Source organism: Trifolium pratense, linkage group LG4 (genome assembly GCF_020283565.1).
Source record: "Trifolium pratense cultivar HEN17-A07 linkage group LG4, ARS_RC_1.1, whole genome shotgun sequence".
Lineage (NCBI taxonomy): Eukaryota > Viridiplantae > Streptophyta > Magnoliopsida > Fabales > Fabaceae > Trifolium > Trifolium pratense.
In genome coordinates this window covers 621,386-632,967 of record NC_060062.1, presented here as the reverse complement: position 1 = coordinate 632,967, position 11,582 = coordinate 621,386, and the positions used below count along the sequence as shown (strand labels likewise).

The following is an 11,582-nucleotide window of genomic DNA, read 5'->3' as shown; positions in this document are numbered from 1 at the left end:
ACTCTCCTGAAACCATTCTATCAGTGAAATGGTTTCAAAGTACAACGCTCTGAAACCATTGTACCAGCTAAATGGTTTCAGAATGGTTTCAGAAGCAAACAATTAAGAAATTACTCACTGAAACCATTCTACCAGTAAAATGGTTTCAGAGAGTTATACTGTGAAACCATTCTACCAGCTAAATGGTTTCACAGTATTATATAAAGATAATTAAATGTAGTGAAAAATTGAGTTTTTTTTTTGTGTCCAAATCAAACGAACCAAGTCTCTATTTGTAGACAAAAAAAAATTATGAATTTTGGTATAAAAATAAAAAAATAAAAAATTAATTTACAACGAAATAATTGAGTTTAAAGTATTAAATGAAAAAAAAAACACGCCAACCACCCAGCAGTTGACACGTGTCCTGCTTTTTTAAAATGAAATTTTCTCTCTCCAGGCGCAGATCTAGTGTGGTGCACGCGCTGGCTTATCATGGAGATGGATTATCTGGACTGTCTGATTGATCCGACAGCCATGATGAGATCATCTCTTGGCCGTCTGATGGAAATCAACGGTCTGTAACGGTGGTCCTGCGGTAGGCGCGCGACACTGGATCAGCATCAATATGTTTTTTTTTTTTTTTTTAAAAAAAGAAAGGGTATTTTTGTCCAACTCAAAAGGTGCACCTTGCTAATTTAGATCCAACTGGGTCTAAATTAGCAGCCCCCTATATATATATATATATTATGCGGGTATGGGGCGGGGTGGGTACTAAGATACTCGTACCCGCACCCATACCCGTTCATTTTTGCAGGTAATTACCCATACCCATGCCCGTACCCAAAATGCGGGTTTTTACCCTACCCGTTGTGGGAAATTTTTGGGGGTACCCTCTAGGTATGAGTCAAATTGCAATCCCTAATAGAGGGTAGTTAGTTGGGTTAATTTCTATAGAAAAAAGGTTATAGTAAAAAACTTCAAATGAGATCATATTCTCTGACTTTTGCGCGGGAAAGTCAGGTGACTTTAGGTCAATCTCAGTCATCTGATCAATCGCATGTACCATAATATGCCATGTGGTCCCTTCTTCAATAAAAAATATGATTTAATTAAATCACCCCTCACCAAGTTCTGCCGTCGCGACCCACACCTCTCCATCGACCGTGCACCTCTACCCGGTGGCGAAGGCATAAAATTTATAAATTCCGGACAAAATCTCAGTTTTGAACTAAAAATCACAGTTTTGTCTTAAACTAACCTCCAAAAATCTCAGTTTTGCCCTAAACTAATCCGTAAAATACCAATCTTTTATACTAGAGCCTGAGCAAATGCCCGGGCTGGCCAGTCTGTAGATCTCCCCATGCCTCTACCCTTGCCACTCCATTAACTGCGCGTCTCCATCCGCCCTCTCCCTGCGGTCGACCTACGCGCAGTCATTAACTTCAACTTGTTGCTTTCTTTTTCTCTTATTGAAATATAATCTTGAGAGAAATAGTGGAGTGGAGAAACATAGCGTACAAAGAATGGAGAGTTGCGAGTACACCGTGATGTCAATTAATTTAACATTTTAACATGAGTATGAATTTGGGTCCTAGTATTTTCTAGAAGAATTTTTTTTTTTTAACATTAACACTGTTGTTCTAACTTTTTTTTTTTGTTCTAACTTTAACACTGTTGTTCTAGCTTTAACATTTAAGTTTTTTTTCCTTATAATTTTTTAAAAAGTTGAAACAAAATGGGTACTTCCTTTATCCCAATTAAAATAAAAACTCATTTTATTTTTATTGCAAATTATAAGAAAAATAAAACAAATTTTTATCTTTTTTAAGTTTTTTTTAATATGTATCCTTACCCCCTAAGAAATGTATCTTGACAATATATTTTGTTTTAAAATGTACAGTAATATATAAAGTATATCATTTAATATAGTCAGAACATTAAATTTGACCAGTTTTTATGAAGTTCAAACAAAATTGGTACTTCCTTTATCCCAAAATATATGAGAAAAAAAATTAATTTTATTTTTATCACAAATTTTAAGAAAAATAAAACAAATATTTATCTGTTTCAAGATTTTTTTTAATAATATGTATCCTTACCCCTAAGAAATGTATCCTTACAATATATTTTGTTTTTAAAATGTAATATATAAAGTATACATTAAATTAAGAGTATTGAAATAATATGTATAAAGTTTTAAATCAGTCCTTGAATAAACTCCAACTTATTTTTATCAAATAATCTAATAAGTTAGTTTAATAAATTAGCTTATTGAAATGTTTGGATTCAACACTTATATACGGTAAAGTTAACAGTTTGTAAATAATGTGTTAATTAGCGAATTTGAGATGTGATTTGAGTACTCTTTTAATTTTTTATGGAATATTTCTAAAGTTCCTACACCTTATTTAATCCTTTTGTAATTTCTTTCCCTAGTCAGTACCATAATAGTTAGATTTGGTTATGTTTAAGTGTGGTATATCAAAATATTGAAGGTACGAGCGTTGTCGGTAGTTTGTTATAGGCTTATTTTTTAGGTTTGAGTGTGCCCATTTGAGATGTCTATTTCTCTATTTAAAAATCTATTTCACATAAAAATATTTAAATATAGTAATAAACTAATAAATCAATGAGACTAAACTTTCTTTAATAGTACTAAAAATATTAAACATATTTACTTAAATAGACCGGTCTAGTAAGCATAAAAAACTTTTTTAATGGCATGCAAAAACTAAACATCTACTATGGCGAATCTGTCGAGACTGTCTCCCTACACTAACTCCGTCAACATTATGTTCAATGTCCCTCCGTCTATCAGTTGTGTGAAGATGAAGTAGAAGATGATTGGCATGTTATGTTCGTATTCGAAGAAAGTAGACAAAGTAGGGCTGCAGCTGGGTTAAGCATAGTTATTGGTATGGAAGTTTTTCAAATGTGGAGTGATTGATTCAAAGCCCAGTAGCAACATACTTGGCAGCCACCACGAATTGCACGGGTAAAATGCAACGTCAATGTCGGTTTTCATGATCATGGACGAATAGTAAAAAGAGGCTGGTGGTGTATTAGAGATGCAATGGGGCTGTTTGTACGTGCAGGAACAACTTGGGACACCGGTTGCTCACGTGTTAACTAAAGCGGTCAATTCTTGGACTAGACGTATTATATTTTATTTGATTTGTCCTTATATTAAGAACCTTTTGAGTAATGAAATGAATTAAGTTTGTTCGTGTCAAACAAAAAAATTCAGCTTGTACAAAAAAATTTAAAATAAAATCTGCATTGTACAAAAATTTCATAAAATTACCCCATGAGTATTGAACGTTAAAGCTTTAATGAGGTGGACTATATTATTGTCAAAATTAAAGCAATGAAAAGATTTTATTAATTAATAACATTTGAATATTATTGTCAAAAAAAGAAAATTAACCTTTGAATATCATTTAATATTTTTTTATAATACATTTAATATTAATATTGCCAATACGTTTTGTACCATAAAAAAAATTGCCAATACTTTGAATAGTGAATGGTAGAAACTTTTCAATATATTAAATTTAATAATAATTCTTAGCTTTAAAACAACAACAATTCTATAAATATAGCGTGGTATGAAAAATAGAGCTCGGTCTCTTAAATATTTGATTGAGTGTTCGATTTGTTTTTGTCAAGTTGTTTATTGGCTAGAAATTTCACCCTTAAAGTGGATAAGTGAGATATTCGAGGTTTGAACTCCGTCCCCTACATATAAAATGTAACGTCCCTTACCAACTGAGTTAAGCTCATTGGGATTGAGTGTTCGATTTCTATATATAAAAATCTCTAATGAATAATATACTATATCTAGTCCTAAAGAAGAAAAATTACCAAGACCAATTAATCATGAAATTCTATATTTTTATTCTATTTTATTTTTTAAATAAGACCATATATTAAATGCTTTTGAAAAATGACAAGAGTCAATAACTACATTGATTTAAATCGAAGGGTCGAGATTGATCTATTTTCACGACAAACACTAATATATAGCTAGAGAAACATAGATAGAGAGAGAGAAGGAGAAAAAGAGCAAGTCTACAACAAACAAGTGGGAGAGGCAGGACTCGAACCTGCGTAGAAAAACTTCAACGATTTATAGTCATTCGCTTTTGACCTTTAGCTTGTGAGGGAGAAATGAAGGCAAGTAAAGTTGATGAAAAGAATTTCATATGGTCTTTGACACTATGCCATGTCTTAATTTCTCTATTTGCAATCTCCCTTGCCTCTTGTGAATCTTTCAACTATGGCCAAGCCTTGTCACAAAGCCTCATCTACTTTGAGGCACAACGTTCAGGTCACCTACCCTACAATCAAAGGGTCAATTGGCGTCACCATTCTGGTCTAGCTGATGGTCTAGATGAAGAGGTACATTTCATATATAATTATGTCTATGATATTTTTGAACATATACCTAATTTGAATATATATATACCCAATTTGATCCACGACTTTTGGATTCAATCAAACAAAAAAAATTATGAAATTTTCAGATCGTATCAACATTGTATCCATTTTTTTTTTGAACGGCAAATATTATTAATAAGTTATAGAGTTGTAAAATATAATCATGTTCATTTCTAACAACTCTGAATTGGTCATCAAATACATATATTCTTGATTTAATTTCAAATGTATATGTGATGTTATCAACTTAATATTGTTCTAGTTAAATTTTGTAAAAAAAAATACTCACCATGGATGTTTATTTATTTATTTTTAATCATTATAGTCTCTGTATGAATTTGATTAACATTAATAATTTTTATAATTATTTTGAGATATTGTTAATGTGAGCTACGGTGATAGAGTTTTACAATTTCAAATATTAAATTGGATATTTTTTTTATTATGTCAATGTTATGTTCACTTCAATATTGATTTCAACAATATGGTTTTTGTTTTTCGGCACACATAGGTGGACTTGGTGGGAGGATATTATGATGCAGGGGACAATGTGAAATTTGGACTACCAATGGCATTTACCATAACTCTCCTTTCTTGGGCTGCTATAGAGTACGGCGAACAAATTGCTGGCGCCGGAGAGTATGGCCACGCGATGGAGGCTATAAAGTGGGGGACCGACTATTTCATCAAGGCTCACACAAAACCAAATGTTCTATGGGCAGAGGTATTTCAATTTACTTCATTCAATAGTGTTTTTGTTTTTTATTTAATTTCATTTTAAAAAGAATATTAATTCGTGAGTTGTGATTGGCGTGAAGCGTCACTTGAGGCTCGACCATATAACATATTGAGAGTACTACTATATAGTACGATTGAAATTTCATAAGAAGGGCAAGAATGTATACATGCCATGCTTTAAATAAATCAAAATATATTATAACGGAAATCAGACGGTGTGTTAGTATTAATATACAGTTCAGATCACTTCGCGTATTTTGTTATTTGATCCTTCGTAATAATAAGCATTGTGCTGTTGACATAAAATTTTAAATAAATTGTATAAGTAAATTGTGTAATTGGTATCAATGGAAATTTTCAGGTGGGTGATGGAGAGACTGATCATTATTGTTGGCAACGACCAGAGGATATGACAACACCACGAAGAGCTTATAAAGTTGATGAAAACAACCCTGGCTCCGATGTTGCTGGTGAGACGGCTGCAGCTTTGGCAGCCGCATCCATTTTGTTTAGGAAAATAGACCCACATTACTCTCGACTACTTTTGCATCATGCACAACAAGTACGTATGTTAATTAGTTAGTAATCTAATCCATTTATTTACATTCCATAACATAGTTGGATTATTTGAAATTATATTTTAATTTGATTCATATAATTGGTTGTGATAAGATTATTGTAATGTTGTAGTTGTTTGAGTTTGGTGACAAGTTCAAGGGCAAGTATGATGAGAGTATTAGAGTGGCTAAAGGGTACTATACTTCAGTTAGTGGGTACAAAGATGAGTTGCTATGGGCTGCAATTTGGTTATATAAGGCCACACAAAAAGATGAATATTTAAACTATGTTTTGAAGAATGCTTATGATTTTGGTGGGACCACTTGGGCTATGACTGAATTCAGCTGGGATGTTAAGTATTCAGGTGTTCAAGCCATTGCTTCAATGGTAAATTCTTCTTCCATAATTTTATCACTTAATTATATGCACTTAATCTAAAAATATAAGATAAGCTCCTACATGAAAATTGATTATCTATATCTCCTTTATTTTATGCATATATAATGACGTTTTTTTTAACAGCTTCTTTTGGAAGAAAAACACAAGAAACATGAAGTCATACTGAAACAATATCGTTCAAAAGCCGAGCATTATTTTTGTGCATGTCTTAACCTCAACAACGAGACTAAGGCTAACGTGGATAGGTCCCCAGGAGGATTACTATATGTCCGCCAATGGAACAATATGCAATACGTTGCAAATGCAGCATTTCTTCTCACTGTTTACTCTGATCACCTCTTAGCTGCAAATCAAACGTTGCATTGCCAAAAAGGCGAAGTGGCTCCCGGTGAACTCTTTGCCTTTGCAAAATCACAAGTTGATTACATCTTAGGTTCTAATCCAATGGGTATGAGCTATTTGGTTGGCTATGGTCCCAAATTCCCACAAAGGGTGCACCATAGAGGTGCATCCATTGAATCATATAAAAGGAACATGGGATTTATAGGGTGCACTCAAGGCTATGATAATTGGTATGAAAGTCCTAAGCCTAATCCAAACATACTTATTGGTGCTCTTGTTGGTGGACCTGATAACAATGACAAATTTAGTGATGAAAGAAGAAATTTTGAGCAGTTGGAGGCTTGTACCTACAATACTGCTGCACTTGTAGGGGTTTTTGCTAGATTGAACAACTTAGAGTAAGCTTCAATTATTAATTGGAAGCATTAGAGAGTGCTTACTTAGATGATAACTATTGTATTTTCAGTATATATTACAATTGATGACTAGATACATTATTGAATAATAAATTGTACCCCTTAATTATACTTAGTGTAGCAATTGGAAATAAGAAAATTGTGTGTGGTCAAACAATGTAGAAGAAAATATAATTAAATATGTATTTTGTCTCTAAATAATTTTTATTTAGGGTTACGATCGCATTGTTTGACCACACACAATCGCGATTTGTGATCATCCAAATATTTCTAAATAGTCAGCATCAATTATTAGTATTTAAAAAAATTTGGATGGTTTGTCAAAAAAAAATATTGGATGGTGATTCACCGTGTACATGGACACATCATTTAACTATGAACCAAGTACATATATTTTGTTTTGATGCACTATTTGTACCATCATTGTAACTATGGACCAAGTACATATATTTTAGTGTTGTCAATTTTTTCAAATTTTCAATTTAGAAGTTAATAATAATATCATGGATCTTTTAAATATTAAGAAGAAAAAGAACAAACATGGAAGAAGAAATTATTTATAGAATTTTACTAATGTTTAAGGATTATGTATTAATTGAATAACAAAAAAGGGTAATTGTTTTCGTTGACTAATATATACCTTCACTGCTAAAAAGGATGGTTTATTTATTTTTGTAGAAGAGGTTAATTTATTAACTAAAAAACTCCACCAACATAAAAAATTACAATAGAACGTAATAAGTAAGTAGAAGTATAATCAATATGAAAAGGAGCTAATAAGTGTCCACTTCAAGCAAACATATTAGGGTAACGATTAGTTTTCTTAAGAAAAATAAATCGAACTAGTTCAGTCTCTACAGTTAAATAAGAACATCTACAATGGAGATATTTATTTTTTTGTACTTAACTGGATCCAATATATAAACATCACTTATTTATAATTTTTTAATAATAGTGTCTAATGATTCACGTGGAGGTGGAATAACTTAATGATTAAATATATAAAATGTTATTAATTGAGAGTAAGATGACCATCCAAATAATTAAAATTACATATAAAAATGTAAAATACAACCATAGTATGAAATAGATAGTAGAGTACATGTTATTTTTATTGGTGTCACATTACGAGGGTTATTAACCCACATCTTTCTAAAGGTAAACCTAGTATTATGGTGTATGAGAAATAGATCAATTTGATGCATGCCGCGTAATTAAAGGAATGCCTTCATTTTGATCTTGTGCTGGCATTGCCTTCGGCGCTGGCGTTGCCTCTGGCTCTTGTACTCGCACTGCCTCCGATGCTGGCTGTAGTGGTCGAGATGGGAGCCACCTTGGGAGCCACTTTTTGAAAATTATATTTGGGCGAAAAATAATTATATTGACGGCCGTGATGGTAATCAAGAAGAACAATGCATATAATATCCAAACAACTGTATCATATACTTGATGAGTTTCATTGTTGTAGTTTTCACTGTCGTTCAAAGATATCTTTTGATGAGGAAATTCCGTGGCAGTTACATTAGAGAAGTTAGTTTCGGATCTTCCCATTCTGCAAAAACAATCACAAACAATATATATATATATATATATTAGGCTAATATAAAAAAAATTAGAGACTTTTTTTTTATAAACAAAATTTAGAACGGTGGTAAAAAAAAATCCCACCGTAGATTGAGAAGGAGTACTGGAGTAGAATTAAAGTTGAATATAAAAATCAACAAAATATTTATAAAGGTGTCCCACATTAAAGCCTAGCTATGAGAACCCTATCAATGAGAGTTTTTCACACTGAAATTAAAAGAAAAAATCCCAAGAGGAAAAATAATTGATAGTTATAATAGATCAATTTGACAAATAAATATTACCCTAAAAAAAAAAATTGACAAATAAATATGTGAATTTTGTAGAGGAAAAAGTTGAAAATTTGTTTTTTCAATTTTGACCGGCGTGGTGGCCCGAGGGAGCATGAGAAGGCGCCGGTGGCGGACAAAATTTGACAATTACTGAAAGAATTCATCTAATCTCTTTCTTTCATTATGAATTTGGATTCTCCATAACATGATCTTGCAAACTGAGTTAAGAAAAGGAGAAAAAAAATTAAGAAAGATACTTAAAAGAAAAACCAAATGCTCACATTGTTTTACACAAATACAAATAAGCGTGTAAAAGGTGCTGATGTGTGATGTTTTGAGTTTGACGGTAACTGTAGGAAAGTGCGATATATATACTGCAACAGACATAAATTGTTACTAATAATATAAGTATAAGTGTATAACACATATTAAGGATAATGAATACTTAATTTGTGCATATATATACTTTTTTTTAATGGTTTGTAGATATATTTTTTCATAATTTATAATTCATTAATATTAGTAATATGTTTAAGATAACCCATAATATTTTATTTTTTTGATAAAATAACACATAAATTTTTCTTGTTGACTAATGTATAACACATAATATAATAATTAATATAAGATAGTTTTTTGTACCTAGGAAAAAAATATAAGATAGTTTTATTAATAATTTTTTAAATTTTTGCTTTTTGTCCTATACTATATACAGGTTTTTTTTTTTTTTGAAGCAAGCAAACTTAGTGCATTTCATTTATAATAATAGTTTCAATACAAGGTGGACAATAATCAAAAATTTGGGGACTAGCATTAAAATGAGTTGTCTGCGCAAGATCATGAGCTACTCGATTGACTTGTCTCTTAACATAACTGACCTTACAGTTTTGACTCATATTTAATAATCTACGACACGACTCAATAATAACACCAAACTCAGTGTTGTTTCTAGACTTCTTATTTATAGCTTGTACAGGTATTTTTATCTACTAACTTTTTGAATTTTTTTATAGATGATATAATATAACAGTTTTGGTGAGTTAACATTTGATAAAAAAAAATTAATTTGATGTTGGTTGATGATAATAAACTTTCTTTTTATCATTTACTGTGTCTGATAAAAGAATTCTTTTTAAGTTTCAACGTCGACAATTTAAATTGGTTGGTTTATTTATTATGATTATCGATAAGAGTTAGACCTAGTGACTTAAACATGTTGACGTATAATAAAGTTTCTTTTTATCGTTGACTCCTTTCTGATAAAAGATTCTCTTTTAAGTTTCAACGTCGACAATTTAGATTGGTTGTTTTATTTGCGATGACTATCAACAAGAGGTAGAGTCAGTTAGCATATATATATATATATATATATATATATATATATATATATATATATATATATATATATAGGGGGCTGCTAATTTAGACCCAGTTGGGTCTAAATTAGCAAAGTGCACCTTTTCAGTTGGACCAAAATACGCATTCTTTTTAATTAATTAACCAAATTACCATCAATGGACGCGGATCCAGTGTCGCGCGCATACCGAAGGACCATGGTTACAGGCCGTTGATTTTCATCAGACAGCCAAGATCTGATCTCATCAAGACTGTCTGATCAATCAGACAGCCCAGATCATCCGAATCCATCAGATTCCAGCGCGTGCACCACACTGGATTACACCCTGGAGAGAGAAGAATCTACTTTTTAAAAGCAGGACACGTGTCGCTGTCTGATTGGCTGGGCGTGATTTTTTTCCATTTAATATTTTGAACTCAATTATTTCGTTGTAAATTAATTTTTTATTTATTTATTTTTATACCAAAATTCATAATTTTTTTTCTCTACAAATAGAGACTTGGTTCGTTTGATTTGGACACAGAAAAAAAAACCCAATTTTTCACTACCTTAATCTCATTTTTCACTACCTTACATCAACACACTGAAACCATTCTACCAGGAAAATGGTTTCAGAGTACAAATCTCTGAAACCATTCTACCAGCTAAATGGTTTCAGAAGCAAACACAATTAATAAATTACTCACTGAAACCATTCTACCAGTAAAATAGTTTCAGAGTACAACTATGTGCAACCATTCTACAAGCTAAATGGTTTCAGAAGCAAATAACTAATAATCAACTTACTGAAACCATTCTACCAGCAAAATGATTTCAGATTACAACTCTCTGAAACCATTGTACCAGATAAATTGTTTCAGAAGCAAACACAATTAATAAATTACTCATTGAAACCATTCTACCAGTAAAATGGTTTCAGAATACAACTATGTGCAACCATTCTACCAATAAAATGGTTTCAGAAGCAAACATTAGTTTTTAATTACCGTTTTATCTCATTTAATTAACTAAAAATAGTTTCAGGTCTCCAAAAATTTCATAAAATATACCAAAAGTTCCAGAATATTATCTACTATTTTCCTGGTATAATGGTTTCAGTGAGTTGGTTGAGTAGTGCGTGTTAAATTACAACACACAAGTAACGTATTTAGTAGACAAAAAATGAGATTAAGGTAGTGAAAAATTGCATTTTTTTTTCGGTGTCCAAATCAAATGAACCAAGTCTCTATTTGTAGAAAAAAAAAATTATGAATTTTTGTATAAAAAAAAAAAAAAAATTAATTTACAACGAAATAATTGAGTTCAAAGTATTAAATGAACAAAAATCACGTCCAGCCAACCATTGTGTGACACGTGTCCTACTTTTAAAAAGCAAATTTTTCTCTCTCCAGGGTGTAATCCAGTGTGGCGCACGCGCTGGAATCTGATGGATCAGGATGATCTGGGCTGTCGGATTGATCAGACAGTCTTGATGAGATCAGATCTTGGCTGTCT

At 31.5% G+C, this 11,582-nt stretch overlaps 1 protein-coding gene across 1 annotated transcript; it reads left to right on the top strand.

Annotated features, from left to right (window-relative positions):
- Positions 1–4,152: 4,152 nt before the first annotated feature.
- Positions 4,153–6,861, top strand: LOC123920571 (endoglucanase 11-like). Its single transcript, XM_045972853.1, has 5 exons — positions 4,153–4,383; positions 4,934–5,146; positions 5,522–5,722; positions 5,851–6,105; positions 6,241–6,861. Exons 1-5 carry the CDS (start codon positions 4,153–4,155, stop codon positions 6,859–6,861), a joined length of 1,521 nt encoding a protein of 506 aa, XP_045828809.1.
- The last annotated feature ends 4,721 nt before the right edge of the window (positions 6,862–11,582 follow it).